Source organism: Gallus gallus, chromosome W (genome assembly GCF_016699485.2).
Source record: "Gallus gallus isolate bGalGal1 chromosome W, bGalGal1.mat.broiler.GRCg7b, whole genome shotgun sequence".
Classification (NCBI taxonomy): domain Eukaryota; kingdom Metazoa; phylum Chordata; class Aves; order Galliformes; family Phasianidae; genus Gallus; species Gallus gallus.
In genome coordinates, this window is record NC_052571.1 from 5340845 (window position 1) to 5367879 (window position 27035).

Genomic DNA, 27035 nt, shown 5'->3' on the forward strand with positions numbered 1-27035 from the left:
CTGGTTTTACTTATGGGGAGGACCTTAGTCCCTTCCAATGTTAAGATATTGCGCCTGTTTCAAAGGCTCTGTGTCTCCCCCAGATCAGCTACCAGTTGGGTGGCTTGTTGAGTGATGGCCTCCAAGGTCATTAAGGGGTTCAGTATGGACACCAATGGTGCCATACTGTTGAGGAGGGGCTTCTTGTAGTATAAGGTCTCTCATCCCTGCTGAAAATTTAACCAGGTCATAAATGGCCTCCTTCATCCCTAGTTCTCTGATATAATTTTGAAGTTCCTCCATCGATGTCCATAGGCTAGTATGTATTGGTATATCACTGTTGTTCAGCCATGTGATTCTTCACACCACCATTATGCACTGAATTAGAGAATGGTTTTTGTCATTATGTATCACAGTTGCATTCAACCTTTGTCTGAGAGCTGGGTGTGTGGTAATGGATGCCAGTTTAGAAATCTCGGGCCCATTAATTACCACACTTTTGGCCCCCATGTCCCATAATCTCAACAGCCAGGCTGGTATGCTCTCTCATGGTCTTTGCTTAAATCGTTGTAATAGATCCATGAGTTCAGCAGCCATGTATGGGCGTGCCATTACATGTAATGTGGTGTATGTAGGGGGCCACTCTTTGGGTGCCAACCCTGCTGGTCTGATTTGGATTTTCTTTTTCTTCTGAGTTATTACTGGCCTTATTTCTAGAGGATCTGAGGTTCCCAGATCCTCTAGTTGGATTTTAGTCTGCTCGTCCTCCTTTTTTTTTCTTGGGTTCAACTAGGATTCAAGGATCCTGCTGATACAAGTGTTTTTCCCCTTCTAGTGATATGGGTCTTAATTTCAAAGGGGAAGTTCCATTTAAAGGTGAGGCAGATTGCCCTGTCAAAGATGTAATTTTATTTTCCAGTTGTTTAATATGAGTTTGCAAAAGCTCATTTTCATCTTTTAATTCTTCCTCCGAGGAATGATATGCATTAATAGTGAGAAGCAGCGGCCATGCCACAGCAGATGCTGCTACTATTCTTTCCTCAGTTATCAAAAAGTTTTGTCCTAATTTATTCAGGAAATCAGCCATTGTTGAAGATGATTTAATAATGGTACCATTGTCTGTTATAGGTCCCCATTCTTTGATAATCCAAGCAGCACTTAGGGAACCCAGGAATCCCAAGGTTTCCCCTGGGAGTTCCTCTTTTGGTGTATTCAGGGTCCCAGTGACCATCCAATGCATAATCTTTTTAAGGTAATCCATCATAAATAAGTATCTACCTGGCTCACCAAGTGTAATGCTATAATGTGATGGAAAATACCGCAATAATAGCAGGGTGGCAAAGTCTTCATCAGCAGCAAATGAGAACGAGCCCAAATGCAGCAGCCATGGATGCAGAAATGAAAGAAAAGAGCTGCTTAACTTTGGAAGGTCTCAAATAGGCAGGGATCTCCAACAAGAGATTGTGACTCCAGGCCGTGACTTAGCAATTCCACTAAAAGCCAATGTATCAAAATGCATAAAATTATTTGCCATAATTTGAGTTACCATTGCACTGTGCTCTCTTGTACCCTGGTTTCATTGGTGCCAATTGCACACTGATGTTTGGTTGCTGCTGAGTGATGGGTGTGGGGTCAGGTTGGGCCACTCAGAGGGAAGAGCTGTCACCAGGATGGTACGATGCAGGGGGTGGGTCAAATTACAAGATGTGGTGGGTTACATGCAGCCCACAGGCCACAGGTTGGACTTGCCTGTATTAGACAAACTGACCAGAGGACAACTTTTACTGGAGCTGGTGCTCCCCAGTGTAGAGGAGCTCATTAAAGAGGTTAAGGAAACTAGCATGGCTAAACAAGGACCTGCTGGTTTAAGAGAGGGAAAAAAGGATGTGTACAGGCAGTGGAAGCAGCAATGTGTGGCTTGGAAAGAATATGAGGATGCAGTCTGGATGTGCAGAGATGCGATCAGGAAAGCCAAGGCACAGATGGAACTGCACTTGTCGAGGAATGTGAAAAATAACAAGAAGGGATTCTACAGGTATGCTGATCAGAAGAGACAAGCCAAGGAGTTTGTACTTCCTCTGATAAATGAGAATGGAAAGCTGGCTACAACAGACATGGAGAAGGCTGAGGTACTCAACAATTTCTTTGCTTCAGTCTTCACTGGCAGTCAGGCTTCCCCTGAACCTTTAGACAAGGGTTGGGGGAGCAAAATCCCTCCCACTGTAAAAGGAAGAGGGAGTCTGAGACCACTTCATGAGGCTGAATGTGTACAAGTCTATGGGGCTGGGTGATGTGTATCCCAAGTTGCTGAAGGAACTGATTGGTGTGGTTGCCAAGCTGCTCTCCATGACATTTGGAAAGTCATGGCTGTCAGATGAAGTCCCTGCATCAACAGAGGGGTGGCAGCGGGCAGGGAGGGGATTGTTCCCCTCTGCTCTCCCCTCGTGCGGCTCCATCTGGAGAACCATGTCCAGGTCTGGGCCCCCCCAGGTTGCTGGGGGGGGGCCCAGCTGTGGGTGCCCCATCCCTGGAGGTGTTCAAAGCCAGGTTGGGTAGGGCCCTGGGGAGCCTGATCTGGTGGGTGAAAACCCTATCCATGGCAGGGAGTTGAAACTAGAAGGTCTTTAAGGTCCTTTCCAACCCAAGCCATTCTGTGATTCTATGAAGAGTTTGATTGTGAAAAACACTCAAGGAACCTGGAGTTCTCTAATAATTTTCTTGTTTTACGATGTTTTTCTCTCTTAAACATCATTTTGATATTACTCATCTAGCCACTCCTATAACTTCAGCTTTAATTATTCTAAAATGAAATAGTTCTTAATTTAGGTGCTGCTGTGGGGGGGGGGGGGGTATTTCTAGCCAGAATTTTTCATGATCAACTTGATAGATAACATAAACAGGACTAATGCTGTGTCTGAGTGAGTGTCTATATTGAATATAAGGAGAATTGACAAATCTAAATTAGAAAAACGATTTGAGTATCAGGAAGAAAAGAAAAAAATAACTTGTCAGGCAGTTGAGCATTAGTTGAGTTTCATTGTTTTTCTGAAACTATGGAGGACATCTCATATTTTATTTCCTCGTAAGAATTTTTCTATTTGACTTACTGTATGAAACCATTGAGATAGATGGTACAAAACCAAAACCTTATATTAACGGTAATCAGATGACCTGAAGTACAAAGTTGAGTTACTTGTGCAGTATAATTTCTTAGCTTTTCAAGTTTCTGGCTTGAATAGCAAGTAGATATAACAGTGCAAAATGACATGGAAAGTGATGTTATTTTAAAAGAAAACCTAAAACCTTGCAGCTTTTGAAGTTTTCAGCACCTTATCAGTAAAGAACATTTCTGCACCCTTTGTCTAGTCAATTATCGTAGACAACTTGTGCCTTTGTGAGTCTTGAAATTGGATGACTGATATAATTTTTTTAATTTTTAAGTTAAGCTGTAGAATTAAAACATGCTGCATTTGGGGAAATAACATACAAATTGAAATTTTAAAGAATGTGTTCTTGTAGTCCACTGGTTAAGCTTTGCCTTAACCATATAATTTTAATTTAACTTTAGATTTGCCATTTGCTACTAGGTCTCACTGAATTCCTATGAGTTATACCTTAGACAAATTATACCTTAATTTTCAAAACTGTCAGTAGTACTTGATCTAGGCTGTCTTGATGATTCTCTGTTTCTACAATCCAAGAATGATGTATGATGATTGCCTATAATTTTTTCAGAAGCACCAGGTGCTAGAGCATGCAGACTGAAACTAGTAAAAATGAGATAAATCTTTCTTACTTGACCTAGGCAATGAAATTGCTTTTTGGAGGAATTGAAAACACAAACAAGTGTTACAAGTTTACTTTTAAACTGAAAAAAAAAATGCTAATGAGAAGCTGTTGGATAAGAAGGGCATTTTCCTTTGTGCTATGCATTAACTAACATGTGGGATCTATTCTTTACTGAACTCTGTTGCTACTGCAGCTGTATCTGATTGTGAATACTATAAAAATTGACACAGCCTATGATTAAATCATTTGCTAGACTAATATAGTTTTGTGAAGCAGGCATAATTCTGAAACTAAGTGCCATATGTGCCTGGATAGATTTGAGGTTTGTTGGTCCTACTTCTTACTGCGCATGCATAGTGAAATATTAATATTGTTTTGAGTATGTCATGCTACAAACAGCAATCCAGAAAGTTAATCAACTACAGATTCATCTATTTTATTATTTTTTTTAATAAGTCACTGCTTAACTGGCAGATCCTTTAAGTTATTAAGTTTCACTCTATAGCGTTAATAACTTAGTTTGTAAGTATTTGGTACAGTCATCTTTCTCACATGCCCTGTGTGAAATTAATGTAAGATGATGAGAATTAGGCACTCTACATTTATTGTTGTAGCTCTTTTTTTTGCTTGTCAGTTGTGTGCTGATATGCTTCTAGTATTCAGAACATGAGCTTATTTTGAGTGAAGACTACTCATGATTAATTATACAGACATTTTTAGTTTGATGGTGTGGACAGGCTTCAGATTAGGGTAAGATAACTGAATTTGCCTTGCTGTCTGTCATTTGTTAAAAGTGAAATCATGTAGCTATATAGGTGGAGTGGCAAACTTAGGAATAAATTATTTACTTTGAATTGGTGATTCTTACTTTCTTTCTTCTGACACTCATGGCCTATGACTTGGATGTTTTTTAGCCAAAGAAAGAATATTAGAATTCTTTTAAGAAAAGAAGTACAAGTGTACTTTTTTTTTTTTAATTAAACAAAAATCAAGGGGGAGGGAGGGGAGGAAATAAATAAAACTGTCAAACCTTGGTATAATACACTAAAAAATGAAAATGTAATGTATTAATTATTTGGGATTTTTCCCTGTCTTTTTATGTTTAAATTTGCATGTATATATTTTTTCTTTTACTTACTGTCCTGATTGAGATAGTGCTGATTTTTTTTCCTAAGATTTCCCTGTGAATAGAGAAGAAAGCTAAAGAAAATTGTTGGCCTTGATTTGATGCACTTACAGTACTTTGTGCTAATGTAGGCATTTGTGGTATTTCTGTGGTGCTGTTAAGAAGACATAACATAGGGAAAAGAGAGGCAGTTTAAAAAAAACAAGGTGACCATCAGTATACTACTGGTATATCATCACTCTAGTATGATGGAGGATCCCAGTGGGATGGGGGAGAGAATTGGAAAAAAATGAAACAAAGTAGAATTCATTGTGGGTTGAGATAAAACTAAGATAAAAGGATAATAGTTATGACAATATATATACGTGTATTATAATAAGTGATGCACAAGCAATTGCTCATCACCCACTCACTGACAGATGCTCAGCTAGCCCTCAAGCAGTGGAAGGAAGAGAGATGAACTCCCACACTCTTTCAAAAGTTTCCTTCCACTTGATGTCATATGGTATGGAGTGTTTAGGTCAGCTGTCCTGGTTCTGTTCCCTCCCAGCTCCTTGGCCCCCCCAACCCCCTTGCTGTCAGGACAGTACAAGAAGCTTAATAACTGAAATGTCCTTGCCACTATAAAACACTGCTCAACAACAACTAAAACATCGGTGTGTTATCAATGTTGTTTTTCTCCTAAAGCCAAAACATAGCATCATACAAGACACTATGAAGAAAAACAACTCTGTCCCAACTGAAACTAAGACAAGATTTTAAATGTTGTGTTCAAAATTATCCTTTTGTAATCAAAGGGAAAAAAGCAACAAAACTATTTCAAAAGTTCTCAACTCCAAAAATGCTTGTTTTTATTACAATTGATCATACGTTTAATTTTGTGTTAATTTCCAAACAGCTGGAAAGGAGAGAAACGTTTAAGGATGACATTGTATAAGTCTTATTTCTTGCTCTCCGAATTTGAGCATAAGATATTTTTTGCTAAAAGCTAAAAAGAGCTACATGCAGTTTAATGGACAAGTACTACTTCTTTCCTCCACATTTTCTCTTGATCATTTGTTTTGTATACAACCTCCTAAAACCTAAACTTTCTGTTCCTTGACATGCCAGTGAACAAATCTGCAGAGGACCCATAAATGTTTTCAAGGAATAATGCTGCTTAGCTTAGAGTCTGAGTCATTCCTAGCCATGTGCTCTTCCTACAATCAGGGTTATTATCATGCAGCGATCACGCAGCTTACTTGACTTAGTTTTTCTCTTCTGGAGGCATCCTTGGTTCTCAGCATTCCTTTCTCATGCTGTTTACCTTGTTCTGCAACTTCTGCTCAGAATACTCTTTCTTGAATTCCCACATTTCTCCCTTTTTTGTTTATTAGCAAACTATTAACGTATTACTAAATAACAACACTAGTCATATTAATACTTTATACATGGCATCCTGACTGCCTGACTTGGAGCTTTCTCCTTCATTTTGTATAATACTTTGTGACGGTATTGCCAGATGCATTTGGGTTATCATAACTCGATCGAGGCTTCAATTGAAAAAGACTCTGAACGTAAGAAAAGAGACTAGTCAAACATAGCATAATGGCAAGAAATACTATTAAACTCATTAAGAAAAGAACAAACACGTTTGGCAACACATTCCCGCAACCTGGAAAAGAATCCCAGAGGGTCCCATTCTGTGTACCTGTAACTGATTAGAGAGAATCTTTAACTTTTGTATACTCTGATATATTGATTTTTGAATGATCACTAAGTTTCATACAGCACATGCCTTTAAAATCCTTACAACCATGCCCTTGGACTAATAATGAAAAGTCAATGTCCGCAAAACTTTGTAAAGTTGCATGTAGGATGTAATCAATGTAAGTGGGCAAGCCTGCTAGAGCATCACTAGTGGCATCACTTTCCTTAGCCAGCCGACGTCCTAACTTAGTGAGCGTGGCTAAAGCTTGAGCGGTGCTGTTTCAGGGTACATTTGGATCTGAGAGACAGGATGTCTCAGGAGCAAAGGCAAGTAAACTATGCACTCAGAGCAGCATGGAGGGTTACGAGTTTTATTCAACATAAACACACTCACACAGGCATCCATTTTAGATAATCCCATAAGCAGGAAGCAGAAACTCCCTAAGCAAGTACACTATTACTTACTGACCCTTGAGAGAGGGCAAACTACTGAAAAGGAGAGAGAAGGAAAATGCTGGCAGTGGATTCGATAGGTAGTGCCAGCAGGGTGTCCTCTGCTTTGAAGTGCACTTTTCCTCTCTCACCCATCACAGACTCTCTCCTGCTTTTATTCTCCCCAGGGTGTGCAGGGTTTTTTCCATTCAGACACTGCATTCACATGGCCAGTGTCTGATACAGAGCCCAAGTGGAACACCTGCTTGCAAAACAAGTCTTTGCAAAAATAAGATAAACTACCAAGGTCAGCCCCTCTCTACAAAACAAGATATTTGCAGCTACAGCCACAAATGTCAGTTCCCTTAAAACTGTCAGAGTACTTTGTTCCATCCTAGGATCATTCTTCAGTGAGGGGGCCTTTAGGTCCCTGACATAGGTGCCAATTGAAGGGATTAGTGAACCAAAAAATCTGTTGGGCTGTATTCCAGAATTCTGTATTAGAATCATATGTTGAATTAAAGTAAGATATCATGCGCCTTTGTCTTGAGTGATGCATGGTCATATTTTAAAAATCCTGATTAGTGGGATGAAGGAGAGTTAATCGTTCTATAGTACAGGGTCCTCTGTTAGCATTGCCTAGGATTCCTTTCTAGGTTTTGTCTCTGCAAATTAAGAAAAGGCTAATTGGTAGGCTAATAGCATTATAACTGAGCGTTACTGATAATGGGGTGGTGAAATTACACAAAAGGAGTTATTCCCATAGATTCCAGCACTGGTAACATCAAATCCTGTACAATTCACATTTGATCCACTACTAAAATAGAAGAAGCACACAGCAGCCTAGATAGTGCCTAATAATTCTAACTCTTGAGGCTGCATTGGTAACAGAGGAAAATCACCCACTTTTGCCATACCATTACCAGCGTTGTTACTGTGATACCATCCAGTGGGTAATCCAGTTGTTTTTGGCCACTCACTATGGCACCCTTAAGTTATCTACAATACAACAAGTTGCAAAACAACATCAATAAGTAAGAAACACACAATCCCAGTCATTATGAGGAGCTGGATGCTATTTTCTGCCTTTAAATGAGGCTGAATGTATCATGCTGGAACACACCTAGGGCTAGTCCCTTCGGAAAGACAAGCATATCCACGACCCAAGTTATCAGTGGTAAGGGACCTTCCCAATGCCCTGTGGCCATATTATGAATGTTAACTATTGGCCATTCCTTGAGCATTGGGGAGGCCCCAAAATGACCATCTACTCGAGTTGTATCGGTATGCTCGTGATTCAGAAAATTTAGCACAAGCAAAGCCTTACATAATCTTTCTTGCGGCGTCTCCTGTATTCCCCCTTTTTTGTTTATTAAGAGTACATTTCAGTATTTGATGAGCACATTCAATAATAGCTTGTCCAGTGGGAGAAGAAGAAATGCCTGTAACATGTTTAACCCCCCATTCTTGGAGGAAAATTTGAGTGGCCTTAGAAGTATACGCAGGTCTATTATCTGTTTTAATAGTATGCGAGATCCCCATAGCAGCATAAGCAGATAACCAATGTTTACAGGCGTTGACTGCATTTGCCTGTATGCACTGTGGCAAACATGTAAAAAAAAAAGTATCTATTGTTACATGCACATATTTTAGACAGCCAAATTCATCAATGTGAGTGACATCTGTTTGGCAGAATTGAAGAGGTGCTGTGCCATGGGGCTTTGTCCCTATTTGAGGCAAAGGGGCAATTGCCTGGCAGTCTGGGAATGTTACAATAATGTTATGGGCTTGGTCCACTGTCAGTTGGAATTGTTTTTGTAAGGCTTTCCTATTCCGATGGAAAAATTGATGGGAGAGTCGTACTTGCTGAAATAATTGAGGGGTAGCAAAGGCAACTGTGGCTTGATCAGCCTTGTGGTTCCCCTCAGTTAGTGGACCAGGCAACATAGTGTGTGCTAGAATATGCATAATAAAATAAGGAAGGAAGAGTATGGTGTGAGACATAATCCAAACTACGCCTGAGCTGTGCAAACAAGGCAGGGTTGTTAACTTCCTTAAGAGAAGATCCTTCAATCTGCTGAATGATACCTGTAACATACAAAGAGTCAGTTATTATATTAAGCTCTTGTTCTGAAAAAATTTGAAAAGCTCGAGTCACAGCAGCGAGTTCTACAACTTGAGGTGACCCATTGACAATATGCACGTCTGACTGCCATTGTAAAGCAGTCGTACACCACATGATCACTGCTCAGTGTGTCTTGGCAGAGCCCTCTGTAAATACAGTAACAGCATTAGGTATTGGAACATGTGAAAGTAAAACATCTGTAGTAAGGGATAGATCACTCAAATTATGCAGTAACTGATGTTTGGGGGGATGAGTGGAGATTTGTCCAGTACTGACTTGCTGAACAAACTCTATAACCACAAAGTAGATGTAGAGCAGGAACATTTTATTCGGCCAGCTGGGTGCAGGGGGGATAACTCCTTCCTAGCCTGCACACAGAAAGCAGGTAAACATCCCCATTTATAGAGGGAATACATGCATATTTATGGTACGGGGAGTGGTTATTACAATTAATTCTAGTATGATATCCCACGCTTATTCTGCGCCCCAAACTCCACCCCTAACTAATGGCCCCATATCATTCCCATTGTTTGTGCTCAACTACTCTTAACATAACAGATTAGCCTTTTATTCAGTATAGTCAGCCATAGCAGTTTGTAAAGTGAGCAAATGCGCAAACATCCAATCTAAAACTTTTTTAGTAGCAGGTATGTAGATGCAATCAGGGTCAAAAGCTTGTAAAATTTGTAGACAATGTGGACCTCGCTGTATTAGCATTGCAAACATCTCCATTCCTGATGTATCAGTCATAGAATGGCCTGGGTTGAAAACTACCTGAAAGATCATCTAGTTTCAACCCCCCTGCCACGGGGCAGGGTTGCCAACCACCAGACCAGGCTACCCAGAGCCACATCCAGCCTGGCCTTGAATGCCTCCAGGGATGGGGCATCCACAATCTCCTTGGGCAACCTGTTCCAGTGCAACACCACCCTCACCACAGAACCATTAATCACAACCCTTTGGCTGCATCCAGCCAACCAGTTTTTAATCCATTGAACAGTCCATCCTTCAAATCCATACCTCTCCAATTTAGAGAGAAGGCTGTGGTGAGGAACCATGTCAAAGGCTTTGCAGAAGTCCAGGTAGATGATATCTATCACCCTTCCCCTGTCCACTCCATCATAGAAGGCCACCATGTAATGTTTTTTGAAAATGTATGTGGTACGAATATCCATTTGAGGATGATGAGAGGGTCTTTTATTGAGGTATCCCATTGACATAAGCTATATGGTTGATAAGAGTTTGATATTGTTATAAGAGATACTGGAAGTGATGAACAAACATGATGGCTGTATTGATGTTGCAATGATGTTATTACAGAGTCTAAGCATTGTAGTGCTTTTGGTGTTAATTTTCTTTTAGAGGTTAGATCTGGGTCTCCTTTGAGTGTTTGGAATAGAGGGTGCAGCTCTTGAGTAGTAATACCCTAAAGCAGTTGCAACCAATTGATGGTTCCTAATAATTTTGCAAGTTATTTAGTGTCTGCACATGGAGTACTATTTTGAGGGTTTGCGGCTGAATGGTATGAGATGTAATTTTCCATCCTAAATATTTCCACGGAGAGCTGAGTTGCACCTTTTCTTCAGCTATTTGTAAACCTACAGCTTGTACTGCCTGCCAGTACATATATGTAACATATACATATATATATATATATAACTCGGTAAAATAAAAAGTCCCCCCCATGTAACAGAAGAACGTCCTAACAAGAGGGTGCTACGCCTATTCCCAAAGGGGCCCATTATACCTATTGGAATAAGAGTCGTGCTAACGGTGCTATCAGTCAGCGTCACTGACTGGGAGATGGCCAAGTCCACTCCTGCGCTGCCGGCGATGGCTGGTCTGAGTGAGCTGGCCAGGCGGTGGCCGGCCGATTCGGGACCGTATTTGTTGTCATGGCGCGCGGTCTTGATCTCTTCTTCCGGTTTCCCGGCAGATCAAGGGGCCGCCCATTATTTCAAATTATTCATCACCTGGGCAGTAGCCTGATCTAGGTACTCAGTCATAAACACAATATATTGCATGGGAGATAGAAATTTTCCAATCATGAGAAGTCATAACATAACTGTCACCGATTGCAACCAAAAGATTATACGTAAATGCAGACTGAATTTCATAATCTTTCACTGACTCTCTTAGCTCTTTTACCGCCTCATAAAGCAGGGATTCCTTCCAAGGGTGCTGATTTGCATATCACAAGAAAGGCTTGCAACGTGTCAGTATCACCCCATGACAACGCCTCTCTTCTGTATTGCTCTAAAGCACCGTAGTCTTTAACCAAATTACATGCTGGAGGCAGAAGCGGCGGAACGGGCGGCGGGGGGGGGTGGAGGCGCGGCGGCACGGAAGGGGCGCTCCGGGTCGGGCTGTGACCACGGGGCTGCGGACGCCTCGCAGCAGCAGCGGCGGCGCTCTCCGGGGGAACGCGATTTTCCTTCTTCCTGGCCGGGGAAGGGTTGGGCGATGGGGAACGGTTGGGAGAGTTTGCCTTTTCTTTTCGGATTTGAGTGCTTCCACTATTTAAACACACAAATGCTTAATCAGCAGTCTTGTCTGCAGTAACGTCCCAGAGTTTTGTGCCAATTTTGTCCAGAACCATCTTGTGAAAAGAAAACCCAGTTATCGGAAACTCAGGGACATATTTTCTTATCCCATCAAGAAAAGTAACTGATGCTGAGGTATATACAGGTCGATTCTGAAACTTTAAAATTCTCTGTAATACTTCACAATTTTCTTGTTGCTCCTTTGCTTTAGATAATTCCCCATGGATCCTGACTGCTCACCTTCTGTCCTTCAGATCAGAGATGGGCACACAAAATACTCTCTCCTTCGTTCAGTTGGGCGGCGCTGCTGGACCGGGCTTATTCAAGCCTCGGCATGTTTATTGCTCCACATGGTGAGCGCCATTTGCAGCATCTGAGGCATGGACTCAGATGTAAACAATCCAAATTGTTTATTGCAGGTTCTAACATCCCTTATATACATTCCCAAGTTTTCTCTTGTAACTTTCCTATCTCCCTTTTTACATGTCAACAAAACATTCCATATGGATGCTCCTTAACAGTGCATGCAGGTGCTTATCCAATCAGAGTCTGAGTCATTCCTAGCCATGTGCTCTTCCTCCAATCAGAGTCATTATCATGCAGCGATCACTCAGCTTACTTGACTTACCTTGGTTCTCAGCATTCCTTTATCATGCTGTTTACCTTTTTCCACAGCTTCTGCTTGGAATATTCTTTCTTAAATCCTCACATCGTGGTTTTATGATTTTTGTTATCGGTATTCCACATCATAACATCATGTAGTGCACTGGGAGTTGGAGTTAACGCTCCACTTCCATGGACTGTCAGTAATTCCAGGTACCTTGTTCTCAGAAGAGAAAAACTACATATCCCAGAAGACTTTCACTGTTCTGTTTCCGTTTTCTGTTTAGAGGGAAAGATAAAACTGCTTGCGAGTCATGAGACTGCCCCTTCTTTTACTGCTCGTCTCTGCGGTGTGCGCTTTCTAGCTGTATTGCCTTCAGCATTAGAGTAAGGCCTTCGGTTTTGGACACTCTCATTTATTTGGCTTATTAATTTCAATTCCAATTAACTTGTATTTCTGCAATTGTAATTAGTAAATTAATTTTCCTCCTCAGATCATTGCCATTGTTTTTTGTTTTTTTTTTTATTATTCCTTTCCTTCTTTGTTCCTTCCCCCCTCCCCTTTGCCTTTTTTTGGGCTCATGGGCCTGCCGTCCCCATCAGAGACACAGATAGATCTAGAGGTAACTCCGTGACAATATGAAAATATTAACATTAATTTTTGAAATAAACAGTTTTCAAAAGTGGTGAAAGAGTAGCTCATTACCTCAGCTCTGTAACTGCTTCAGCTCTGTCAGATGATGACAAGCTGGAGCAAGTGTGACAGAGAGCCACTTATGTGGTTAGGAACCTGGAACACAAGATGTACAAGGAAAATCTAAGCTGATTTTGTTTAACTCTGGTGAAGCTAAGAGAGATTTAAATGCTCTCTTTAACCAGCTAATAAGCATTTATGTAGAGGTTGTAGACAAACTCTTTCAAGGTGCTCAACAAAAGACGACTCAGCTGAAGTTGCAAGTAACTGAAATACTGATTAAGTATAAGGAAAAATAAAATCACAATGAATCTTCATCCTTTGAGATAGAACTTGACTGGGAAGGCCCTTAGTGACCTGATGTTATGTCACAGTTTGGCCTAGTTCCATGATGGGGACAAAAGGACTCATGATCCCACACCCTGGGGAAAAGGGGAATGGGGGTAAGGAAAAGTTAGGGAGACGGGCCTAGACAAGAGAAAAAAAAAAAAACAGTGACAACCTTTTAAATTCTTTATGTCTTATCAGAGTTACTGAAAAAGTTACTTATACAATTACAAATTGTAGTTCTATTATGTAAGAGCAGACATGAAGCACAAGACAAAATTATTTTGTATTGTAATTTAGGAAATAGAATAAGCTCTGAGTGATGCTTCGTTTTTGAAAGGCACGTTATTAAAATTGAGTCAATAGCACTTCAGTGAGATTCTTTCTATCTTTATCAATGTTTTTGTGTACAAGAAGTTTGCTTTTGTTTCACAATGGTTTTTGTTGTTTAATCTTTGTCACGGAGTTCTCTAGATCAATCTGTATCCATGACAGAGGGCAGCAGGCCTGCAAGCCCACCAGCCCAAAAAAAGGGAAAGGGAAAAGGGGAAGGATAGGGAGATGGGAGCTGAGCCCAAAGACAGAACAGCGGCAACGACCTAAGGAGGAAAGTTAATTTACTAAATATAATATCAGAATGCAAGATAACACAATATAATACAATATAATTGGAATTGAGGCTAATAAATCAAATAAAATGAGTGTCTGAAACTGAAGGCCTTACTCTGAACTGAAGGTGAAACAGCTGGGGAGCACACCCACATGCTGCCAGGCAGTGAGAGAGAGAGCGAGTCCTGTCACTTGCAGTTCTTATCTTCCCCTCTGAATGCAAAGTCCTCTGGGGTATGTAGTTCTTCTCTTGTGAAAACCAGGTATCAGGCAGTCAGTCCACAGAACTGGAACATTAACTCTTTAATTCCCAGTGCTTTACATAATGTTATGATGTGGAATACTGATAACAAAAGTCATAAAAACATGACAATCTTTTGTTTATTAAAGCCTAAGATCTTTATATATATATATATATATATATATATTTTACAGAGGTCTTTGTCTTTTCTTCACTGTTTATGATTGTCGATTTGGTTATTTGTCAATATAACTAACATTCTGTTAAAGTAACTGTCAACGGTATACGGGCTGGTTCAGCCTGGTTCCGTGACTAGCAGGGCAGAGGGATTCACGAATCTGCGCCTCCAGAAAAGGGAAACAGGGGACCCTGAATAATTAAAAACAGCAGCAACGATCTGAGGAGAAACTAATTTAGTAAATATGATATCGGAATGCAAGACACTATAATACAGTATAATTAGAATTGGAGCTAATAAATCAAATATAATGAGTAAGAGTGTCCAAAAGGTGAAAAGGCCTCACCATAACGCTGAGGTGAGACGCGCAGTCAGGTCAAGCAGCAGGGAGGAGAGCCAAAAGAGAGAAGGTCTCAGGACCTTGCCAGGGGTTATATCTCCTCTCTGAACGCAAAGTCCTCTGGGATATGTAGTTCTTCTCTTCCAGACAGGTACCCTGAACTGGAGCAATAACTCTTTAACTCCCAGTGTGCTACATGATGTTACAATGTGGAATACCAATAACCAAAAATCATAAAACCATGACATTCGACCCCTTATTCTACATCATGCTTAATATATACAAACAAACCATAATTACCAAACATTAAACACACGCACACACATATATATACATGAAAATACTGACTGCACTCCCCCAACATAAAATTACTTTCAGGTACACACTGAACATTCCTGATTTTCTGCATCACCCACCAAGTGGACCCAGGTCCCTGGGCAAAAACAGCTCTACGGAGAGGTTTGCCCTTCCCAGAAGCTGGAAAGACCCAAACTGCTTTTCTCAACATGCTCTTTACATGTACTACAGGGACCTTATCTCCCTTGACAGTACGTAGGGAGCTGGCAGGACCATTGCGATTGATGAATCCTCGAGTGTTGACCAACCAGGTGGCTTCTGCCAAATGCTTCTCCCAATTCTTACAGCCCCCTGATAAAGGGGGCTTACAATGAGGCTGTAGTTTGGAACATACATTCTCCAAAAGCCTACGATACCCAGAAAAGATTGTGCCTCTTTCTTATTAGTGGGCGGAGACATGGCAGTAATTTTGTTCACCACATCTGTTAGGATATGACAACGCCCATCTTGCCACTTTATACCTAGGAACTGAATCTCTTGTGCAGGTCCTTTCACTTTGCTTCACTTAATAGTGAAACCAGCATGCAGAAGGATCTGGATTATTTGCTCTCCATTCTCAAAAATTTCCCTTGCTGTATTGCCCCACACAATAATGTCATCAATGTACTGTAAGTGCTCAGGAACACCACCCTGTTTCAGTGCAGCTTGGATCAACCCCTGGCAAATTGTTGGGCTGTGTTTCCACCCCTGGGGCAAACGATTCCAGGTATACTGAATGCCCCTCCAGGTGAAAGCAAGCTGGGGCCTGCATTCTGTGGCCAATGGAATGGAAAAGACGGCATTAGCAATGTCAGTGGTAGCATACTACTTGGCTGCTTTTGACTCCAGTTCATATTGGAGTTCTAGCATGTCTGGCACAGCAGCACTCAGTGAGGGTGTGACTTCATTCAGGCCACGGTAGTCTACTGTCAGCCTCCATTCTCCACTGGCTTTACACACTGGCCATATGGGGCTGTTAAAAGGTGAGTGAGTTTTGCTGATCACTCCCTGACTCTCTAGTTGACAAATCAACTTATGAATGGGGAGCAAGGAATCCCTGTTGGTGCAGTACTGCTATCTGTGTAACAGTTTTGTGGCATTCAGTACCCGTTGCTCTTTTACTCATAGCAATCCCACATCAGACGGATCTTCTGATAGGCCAGGCAAAACAGACAGCTGCTTAATGTTGTCTGTATCTATAGCTGCTATTCCAAAGACCCATCAATACCCCTTGGGATCCTTGAAATATCCCCTTCTGAGGTAATCAATACCAAGTATGCATGGAGCCCCTGGACCAGTCACAATCGGGTGCTTTTGCCAGTCTTTATCAGCGAGGCTTATTTCAGCCTCCAACACAGTCAACTCTTGGGAATCCCCAGTCATCCCATGAATATAAATTGATTTTGTCCCTTGGTGACTTGAGAGCATTAGCCTACACTGTGCACCAGTGCCTTATATTTCTTTGGTTCTGATGTGCCAGGCCATCTAATCCATACAGTCCAATAAAATCTATTATCTCTTTCCCACCTCTGGCTGGGGGCAGGGCCCCTCTATTTGTTACCTCTGTTGTTTTTATGGCTATTGCCGTGTCCCACAGCAACTGGAGCAATCACCTTTTTGGAGTTCACCTTGGTGGTTGGTCTGCCTTGTAATTCTTTTACCCGTGCTTGAAGTGTAGGAGTGGGTTTTTTTATGCCACTTCTTCATATCTTCTCCATGGTCACGTAGGTAACATCATGAGGCAATATGCAACCTAGTCTTACTGTTGTCACTTGCTCAAGCAGAAGGATATCTTCTTCTGATAGCTGATATTGGGTGATGCAGGTTGGGAGGAAACCAGTTTGATCAGCCCCTCCAGTAGGATATTTTGGGAACCCTGGTCCCTATCAGATGTATCTGATACCACTGTGGATCCATCAGCATTAAGCACGGTAGACAATTCATCTATTATCTCTTCTTGATTGCTCTCCATTCTGTCCACTTTTTCAGCTACTTTTGCAATGGCTGAAACACAAGCTCGTAGAGGGGTTAAACATAGCTCAGTCTTGAATTTTATTAATCAGTTCATTTATAAGGGGTCTTCTTTCCCCTCTGGCATACATTGCTGCAAATGTACTGGCATACTTTTCTGGTGCAATCTTTGTGAATATATGCCACATAATTGGTCTACAGCTGACTCTCAGGATCATGCTCTTGGTCTGGCTCATCAGGAATGAAGGTGGGGCTATGCAAGTATATGGGAACTGTCAAGTTACTGCCTGAACCACTGATTATTCACCTGAGGCAAGGACTGACTCAGCCATGGGAGCACATGAAGGCAATTTCACCTGTGTGACCAGAAGGGGTGGAGCCTGGTTCCATCTCTCCTAGACCCCATTTAAGGACTGACCGCCACAGGGGAAGGATCTCTTTCTAGTGATCCATTCCTTTGGAGTTTTTTTTACTGTAAGCCTAGGACACAGGTGAGCATTTCAGTTTTGATTCTCTTTTTCCACCACAATGATCTTTGTAACTATAAGCCTTTAAAATTTTATCTTAATCACATTACTTTTCTAACTATACATTTGTTAATTGCACAGTAACATTTCTTCCACAGTGTATTCTTTCAAATAACAGATGCCTTTTTCCATATCAGTTCATTTCTTTTTCTCAGACATCAGATCATCTTTGAAGAGGTTTTTTTTTTTTCTTTTATGACTAACAGCATTTGTTTCAAGAGGGTGAAGGACCCATTCTGGCATGTACTAATACCTCTGTCAATGGCTGAGTCCCTAGTAATGCCACCCAGTTGGTGAGCTTCTCTACTATCTAGCTACACAGTGTTGGCCCCATTGTCCCAACATCAAAGTAACCAGATGACAATAGGCTCATTTGGGTGGCATGAGAAGTCTTTTCTTAGACCTCGAATTTCATTCATTTTCAGAGATCAATCAGTAATGGTAACCATGTCTTGCTCATCTCCTACTCTTTCTGGACTTTTGTTGCCCTCTCCTGGGTGTTGGTGACTGCGATCTTATTGGGGGGTCTCAGCTCTTCCTCAGGATGCCCTGGATCTTGAAGCCACTCCTCTGGACCTCTTTCCTCCTCTCCCCTTACAATGACTGCCATCTCTACTTTCTCCTCCTCCTCTTTCTTCTGTTCTAGGTGAGTTGAGATTCGTTTCATTTTCTATCCTCTTACAGGGAGAACTGACATCAATTCTGGTGCCTCCTGTGGTTTATCAGGTTGGTCAGTTCTGATGCTCTCACTCTCCAGGGTATTGAGGGTATTTAGTTCAGATTTGAGCATGACTCTATGAGTCTGAATGTTGTTTAGTTCAGTTTGGAGACTGAATATTGTGAACTGGAAGCTGTCACGCTCAGGTCGAAGGTGCATCCCATTCATACTTGAGGATGTTCCTCTCAGAGCGGAGGGTGTCTCACTTGGACTGGCAGGCGTCTTGCTCAGACTGGAGGGTGCCTTGTTGAGGTTGAAGGCTGTTCATTTTGGAATGAAGGGAGTCCCGTTCAGACTGGAGAAAAGTTCAAACTTTTCTCTCAGATTGGAAACGGTCCTCGCTCAGAGACTCTCTCACTCAGCTTGGAGATTCTATTTCTCAGCAAGACAACTCTCTGGACCTGGAGATTCTCCCTCTCAGCTCTGACACACACTCTTTCAGCACAGAGACTCTCTCTCAATTTCAGAAACCCTTTCCCTTTCTGGGATAGTATTAAATAAGGCCTGATAAGCATTAGTCAGGCCCCAAATCATTTGTGCCTCCTCAGATCTGCCTAAGACACAACATCCCTGATCACAACATCCCTGTCTCAAATATCTGTTTAAGCTCTCAGGGTCTTTCAGGTATTCAGGAGTAAAGTTCCAGGACACTGAGGATGTCCATCTCTCTAAAGTCTCTCCCAAGCCTCTCCACACTCCCTGCCACTCAGTATTCTCTGGTTCTGGGGAAGGCTTCTTCAAAATATTATAAATCCAGATACTGAGTTAAATAAGTAAAATAATGAACAGCACATTCAGGGAGATTAACAATGTGATCAGATGAGCATTCAAAAACTGCATAAAGGATTCAAGGGAGAGACTGGGAGCCTGCTTAAAAAATACAAGTTCTGTGAAAATTAGCAGCTCTCTCTGCAAACAGATGTAAAAGAAAGCAGAATTTTTTTTCCTCTTTACAGAAGCAAGCTAGCTGTGCTTGAAGCTTACAAATATCCCAGAATACTGGCAGTCCACCTGGACTTTCAAGGTCAAGATTTTCATCACAGAAACCTGAAGTGCTGATAAAGTTCCCCCTCTTTGAGGGCAGAGAGAGATTTGTTCTATAAGCTAAAAAGCAGCCTTTGCCCACATTCTCCACCAATAATGTCAATGGTTTATGGGCTGGTTCAGCCCAGTTCCGTGACTAGTGGGGCGGAGGAATTTGCAAATGGATCTGAGGAGAAACAAACTAATTTACTAAATACAGTATTGGAATGCAAGATAACACACTATAATAAAATATAATTAGAATTGAAGCTAATAAATCAGATATGATAAGAGAGTGTCTGAAAGGTGTAGAGGCCTCATCATAATGCTGATGTGAGACATGCAGTCAGGTCAAGCAGCAGGGAGGATAGCCAAAAGAGAGAAGGTCTTGGGACCTTGCCAGGGGTTATATCTCTTCTCTGAATGCAAAGTCCTCTGGGATATGTAGTTCTTCTCTTCCAGACAGGTACTCAGAACTGGAGCATTAACTCTTTAACTCTCAGTGTGCTACATGATGTTATGATATAGAATACCAATAACCAAAAATCCTAAAACCATGACAGTAAGCAATTTTATTTTCTAAACTATTAATGATCAATGCTTTTATCAAATTGTGTTTTATTATGGGAAAATATTTTAGTGAATTTCTGAGTATTTTTTTCAAATAACATTTAAAAGAATAGTTACCTTTTTTTCAGATTACCTATTGTATTTCTTAAAACAATAAACTCAACTAGTGTATCATATAAATATCCATTTTATTCTATTTAAGCCCAAATCCCTATTTTATATAGAATAAGTAGGGATGTTAAAATTCAAGTTAGTGGCTTTTTTCTCTTTTACTATATTTTTTTCCTTTTTCTTATGGTAAGCCTTTGTTGATTGATAATGTAACAAACAAGAAAGCTTTTTATACATGGCTTTATTGTTTTGAAGCTTGCTCTGTTGCTTTCTTGTATGAAACACTGAGGCTAGACACATCAGGATCATAGCCAATAACAATATGTACACTAACTAGGATTTCTTGATTTAAACAAAAAAGTCAACTAAGTTTGTATACTTACAGAAATTGAAAACTGTAACTTAAGATGAATCTTTTTAAAGAGTATGTACATTTGAAGATAACTTAGACTATATTTATGAGACCACTTTTTTGTTATGCAACACCCACTGCAAGTTTTTCTCATTATCTCATACAAAACCTTACTTAAAAAACAAAAATCACTTGTAATCAGTGAGCTTTTTGAATCAGTACTGTTGAAATTATATTTGAGTATCTTTGCTTAGTCTCATGCTGATAGCTTGAAAAAGCTATGGTGTACATTGCATAGGTACAGCGAAGGAAAGAGCTGCTTGAAGATATCGTGTATGTTGTAACACAATAATGCAATAGAAAGTGCAACAATAATAGGAGGGTAGTAAAGTCCTAGGTCACAGCAAGTGAACATAAGCCCAAACACAGCAGCTGTAGACAGAAAAACGATAGGAAAAAAAAAACAACTTACCTTTAAAAAGCCTCAGGTACATAAGAATCCCAAGCAAAATACCTTTGCCTCTACTGCCAACCCTTAAATGAGGTCTGGGAAGGGGTGGATCCTGGCTCCACCCCTTCCAGTCACTCAGGTGCATTTCATGCACCTGAGTGCCTCTGGTCCCACCAGGTACTCAATCAGTGCTTCAAGCCTTGACTTAGTATTTCTACTACACATGTAGAGAGACCTTTTTAATAGACTTATCTATGCAAGGATGTTTTTGATGACATAGTAGCAGTGTTTGAAAAGGCACTTTTTTCCTTTGTATGAAGGTTTTATGTAATCTGTAGCAGAAATCAATTCGTGTTAATTTTTTTTCGAGGAGTGACTAAAGGAACTGGGGCTGTTTAGTCTGGGCAAGAGGAGGCTGAGGGGAGACCTTATTGCTCTTTTCAAATACCTGAAAGGTGATTATAGTGAAAGTGGGGTTGGTCTCTTCTTGCTGGTGATGGGTAACAGGATGAGGGGAAATGGACTCAAGTTGCACCAGAGGATGTTTAGGTTGGAAATCAGGAAAAACTTCTTTGCAGAAAGTGTTGTTAAGCACTGGAATAGGTTCCCCAGGGAGGTGGTTGAGTCACCATCCCTGTGTTTAAAAACTGTTTGGATGTGGTTCTCAGGGACATCATTTAGCAGAGGGTTGTTAGAGTTAGGGTAGTATGGTTAGGTCGTGGTTGGACTTGATGATCCTTAAGGTCTTCTCCAACCTGAGTGATTCTATGATTCTTTAGCAGTTTTTTGCAGATTCAGCATTTTTTGCATTCCTTGCTAAGTTCAGTTCCATCTGTACCTTGGCTTTCCTGATCCTATCTTGTGGTTTAATCTGTCAGACAGCTGAATGCCGCACAGTCTTTTGCTCACTCCCCCCTCCACACACCCCCACATTCCAGCAGGATGGGGGAGAGATTTGAGAAAAAAATGAAGAGCTGGTACTCGTGGGTTGTGATAAAAGCTATTTACTAAGACAGAAAAGGAAATAATGATAATATACATATTTGCAAAAGAAGTGATGTACAAAGCAGTTGCTCACTACCTGCTGACTGATGGCTCAGCCAGTCCCAAAGCAGCAGAAGCCCCTCCCAGCCAACTCCCCTCAGTTTTATAGTTTTTCTTGTGATGCCATGTGGTATGGAATATCCCTTTGGCCACTGTATGGGAACTGTTGAATCACGGCCTGAACCTCTGATTGGTCAGCTGAGGCGAGCACCGAGCCACGGGAGCACAGGTGAAGGCAATTCACCTGTGTGACCAGAAGGGGTGGAGCCTGGCTCCACCTTTCCTAGACCCCATTTAAGGGCTGACTGGCACTAGGCAAGGATTTTTTTCTGGAGATTGCTCTTCTTGGAGTTTTTCCTGTGGACTTATGATATGAGTGAGCATTTTTCATCTCTTTTCTGTTATTATTTTTTTAGCTATAATATCTGTGGTTACTAATCTAACTACACCACTTTGTATGTTTGTTGATTATGCAGCTACTTTAGGTCATTTGTTCTCATTCTGTTCTTTTCAAACTCCTTGGGCCCCCTAGTCCCTTTGCTGGTAAGGCAGCACAGGAAGTTAAAAAGCTCAAACGTCTTTAGCTCTGTGCAGCACTGCTCAGTAACAGCTACAACATCAGTTGTTGATCAGTAGTGTTTTTCTTCTAAAGCCAAAACATAGTATCATACCAGACACTATGAAGAAAAACTCTCAGGTGAAACCAGGGTACATCTCTTCATGTCTGGATGGCATCCTTATTTTTTTTTCTTTGGCCACGTGTTCCTGCTTCCACTGTTCATGCATTTCCTTCTTACTCTTCAGTTTGACTAGCAGGACTTTACTTAGCCATGCTGATTTCCTGCCTGTCTTGCTTGATTTCTTTTGTGTGGGAAGACTTCTGTATTTGTATTTTCAAATTCTATTTTATTTACTTATTTGTAGTTGGTATTGTAGAAGGTGAAACTGTTTCATACATATAATATAAATTTCCTGGGTTTTTTTATATGCTTTCATAGTGTTTCTTATGTTTTCATAGTGTTCTATTGTTAATGATATTATCTGGGTTTCTGATGCTCCTCCTCTACTGCTGCACCAACCCCCTACTTGGTTGTTAGTTAGATTAGTTAGAAGTTTTTTAGCTTTCAGCATTACTGTTTTAACCTTAAGGCAGTTCAATCAGTGATTAATGACTTTTCAGCTCTAATGCTTACATTCCTAAGACTAAGTTAATGGACCTATATATCACAAAAGTATGTACTTTTTCTTTTTTCCACATAAATTAAGTCATAGACTATGTTTTTTCAACTATTTTTCCTTCCTTTTTATATTGCGAAAGCATTTTGGTTTGGAAACATTTAATAGAATTACTGTTATTTTATTTACAGGTAGCTCTGATTTGGATACCTGAAGTCTGCCCTCTTGTGGGTATATTTATTACTTACTCTGTCACAGTATCTTAGTTTAATGAGAAATAGGATACTCATGCACACTCTCTCTCCCTCTTCTGTTTCTGAAGTGATTTGTTCCCCTTAGGATTAGCTTATAGGCTAGGAGAGATTCATACTTACTAACTATCAAGAAAAGTAGCTTATTGTAAAGTGTGGAACCTCATAACTGGCTATGAGGCAAAGGTTCTAAAATTTTATCTTTGATCTTTTCAGAAATATTAGGTTAGTCATATATAAGTTATTTTCTTATAATTTGAAGATATGAGGGCTACCTCTTATGATCTTGGCCCACAGATTCAGAGATGGATGTTGATGGATGGTAGTTGAGGTTGAACTTTCCCACCAATATCCCATTCTGTGTTGTTGCAGTGTGACAGATGGCAGCAGAGGGGCAGTCTGACAAAATGGTGTCTGATATGGAAGTGCATGTGAAATAAAGGTGTCACTGGATTCCTCTATGTGGAAAAAAAAATGGCACCATTGATATTCACTGATGCTTGCTGAACATTTCCAGAGACCAATGAGTGCATACGAGTACAGTGAGGGGTGGGTGGTGCATCTCAGCAGTAGCAACAGCGAAGTGAAAGGCTACACACGTTCTAGATGGCTAAAGCAGATTTGTATGAATATGGCATACAGGCTCTTGTTCATCGTTGGCAGAAATGTGTAACTAATTGTGGTTATTATGTGGAAAAGTAGTGCTTTGTAGCTGAGAATTTGCTCTGTCAAATAGTGTTATTGTGCTCTTTGTATCTGTTGTAGTTTTTATGGAAATAACTAGGCAGCATTACTCTTAGAGCAACCTATGTTGCAATGATATAATGGGATGATAATAGCAGGATAGCCAAGTGCTCTTCTCTGTAGTATGAACCAGCAGAAGTTTTGCTACCATATTTTCAGTTTTTAATTCTCTCTAAAAATAAGGTCTTTGTACCTTTAATATCCAGACAGACTATTAGTTTATTTCTGTATAACCTGAGGGAAAATTTTGTTTGTCTCATTTCAGGTGAAGGGGTCTGCTTCTTAGAACAAAAGATTGCCTTTTTATTATTGAAATTTGATATTTTAATTCTACATTGTTCTACCTATTCTTGACAAAATTTTATTTTGTGGCTGAGATTATGGCCTGCATTTCATTTACCATTGATATTATTGAATTTAAAAGTATTTTAAGTAAACTGAACATTGTAATTTGGTTTTATTCTTTTTAGTGCTTGGGAGATGGGAAGTAATGATAGCTGGCACCTGAACTAAAATATCTGTGTAGACACTACTGTTGCGGAACTTCAGGATGAATGGGGATATGCCTCATGTTCCCATCACTACTCTTGCAGGGATTGCTAGTCTTACAGACCGTAAGTACTCATTTTCTCATCTTTCCTATGCTGCTTCCTACATTTTTTTTCCACCCTCTCTTTTTCTGAAGCTATTTCTAATTGTTTAGTTAAAACCTTTATCTTGGGTAGTCAGATTAAACTTGTCTTCTTGGACCCATGAAAGTGACTTATCCATATGGCAAGCTTTTTGGCCTCTTCTGGCTTGTTCTTCTCTTGTCTATGTAGCCCTGCCAATCATCTAGGTAAAGGCTTCTTATTTGATATATGTATGTAGACCTAAGAATTGTCTGTAAGTACAGTATGCTCATTTGTAATCTGATTGAAAAGCACTCATCAAATATTTCATTAAGCAATTAAATCTTTTTACCAAGATTTTTGAATGGGTATTTTGAGTGAATTAACATTTTAATTGTCATACCAACCTAGAATACTAGCCTTTTCTTGAGAAGATGACTTACATAGAATTGAATACAATAGGAATAGAATAAACTGATAATGTAATTAGTAGCTTATGACTGTTGTTTTTTTTTCCAATCTATCCAGGCCATAAAAAGCAGAAACAGATTGAACTTGAAGTTCTGAGTAGAAAACTTCATGTGCTTAATGCGCTTTCAATACTGCATGTAACTATAAGCGTCTTGCATTTTCTTCCTTCCCGTTATCAATGCTTTCAGCTCCAAGAGAAAACTGTCTTAACATTTTAAATAACTCTATATTCTGGAATGTTTTAAAAGTATGTTTTTATTCATAGCACTTGGCTTAGCACAGTTAAATACTTACAATGGTATTATAATTTGTGGAATTGATTACATTTGTTTAAAACAGAGTTCAGCCTCTGTGTGTGTTCCTGATTTTTTTCAATAAATCCAGAGATTGAAAATGTTTCTTATATTTCAAATGTAGTTTTCAGGTGGGCTTTTTGTTCTTTAATCATGTGAGGGAGTAAGAAGGTTGCCTATCTTCTGAACTTCTTTCTGTCATTTGATAAGTTTTGAACCAGCTGCCTCTTCCATCACCTTTACCTGCTACAACAACAAAAAGCCTGCTCTTCAATGGACGGATAGCTGAAGAGGTGAACTGCCTTCTGGCTTGCAGGGATGATAATCTGGTTTCACAGCTTGTCCACAGTCTCAATCAGGTGTCAACAGATCACATGTATGTATTTTGAACTTCAGCAATATCAAATCACTGTCTTTATTCCTTCAGGTTAAAATTAACTGGATTGAGAGGGATGTTTGTGAGAATCTGAAAATGTGCAAGTTTTTTATTAGGCTTGTTTAGCAGATTACCATTGTGTAAGACTCAGTTGTTTCAGTAAAGTAGCTCTTAAGCATAACTGTTTTGGTTGGTTGGTGTTTTTTTAATAGATCTGCTTCTTGTTCCGTAATGCTAATTACAAGTGCAAACTTGGTGATGTTGATTGTTCAACGTTTATTTACCAAACTGCAACACAAATAATACCTATAGAGAAATTAGATATCTGGTATTACACAAAAAGATACTTTCTGTTGAGACCCTTGTCAAATCTGATTAAGTATTGAACTTTAATATTAAAAGAACTGAATCAGCAAGTATCCTCTTTGTTCATTTTTGTGTGATTTCCTTTGAATTGTCTTATGTTAACAGCATTTTTTCCTACATGATCAAAACAATTAATTGGAACAAATGGAAGTAGCTCTTAAAGTCCTCAAAACAAGCAATAAATGAAAGCACAGATGCATTTATAGAAATCTATTACATTTTTGATGGTTCAATGGAAATCCTGTGATCTTAATGATATTCTAATTTTCGTTTTATTATAAAAGGTACAACTTGAATATTTTGCATTCATATATATTATATATTTTCACTTCTTCAATACTTTCTTTGTGTTGTGCCAAAGTGGTCTTCTGTGTAGAAGATCAAGATACAAAAGTGGCCATAAGAAACTGTAACTAACAACCATGGATATATGTGCTTAATAAAAGAAAATAATTATAAAGACTGGTAGGAATAGTTTTCCATCTATTCCTAAAAGAAGAGAGAGGGGGGAAAAAAAAATACAGACAGGGAACAGTGCTTTGTAGACTTGTTTTTTCTTTATTTTAGCAGGTTGTTGTATTTTTTTATTGAACTTGATCACTATTTCTTTCAATTTGAAAACTTTGAAAACTCATTTGCTGCTTTATTTGCTTACTTCCACAATTGCAGAGAACTGAAAGATAATCTTGGTAGTGATGATCCAGAGGGAGATATACCAGTCTTGCTGCAGGCTATTCTGGCAAGGAATCCTAATGTTTTCAGGGAGAAAAGCATGCAGACCAGATACGGGGTACAAAGTGGTAAGAATTTTTGATTCTGTGTTAAGATTTAAGTTGTTCTGTAAGCGTGGAGGAATGATATTGACAACAAATATGACTACGTCTGTCATGTTTATGCCTTATGTTATACCTAATAGTGATAGAAAGCTGTACATTTTGACGTCTTCTAAGAGTGATTATATTAGAATAA

General features: G+C 39.9%; 1 protein-coding gene across 6 annotated transcripts in view; it reads left to right on the forward strand.

Moving 5' to 3' along the window:
* The window catches only part of LOC427025 (Nipped-B homolog-like), a 159034-nt gene that overhangs the window by 17540 nt on the left and 114459 nt on the right, over positions 1–27035 (forward strand). For 5 of the 6 annotated variants that reach the window (XM_046905108.1, XM_025144549.3, XM_025144548.3 and 2 more), the window contains 3 exons: positions 24420–24563; positions 25535–25700; positions 26736–26866. In XM_046905108.1, coding sequence (XP_046761064.1) covers positions 24500–24563; positions 25535–25700; positions 26736–26866 — 361 coding nt within the window. In that variant the 5' untranslated portion in view covers positions 24420–24499. Of the gene's footprint in view, positions 1–23145; positions 23182–24419; positions 24564–25534; positions 25701–26735; positions 26867–27035 lie in introns of those variants that run through there. The other variant, XM_040655189.2, reaches the window with a different exon arrangement.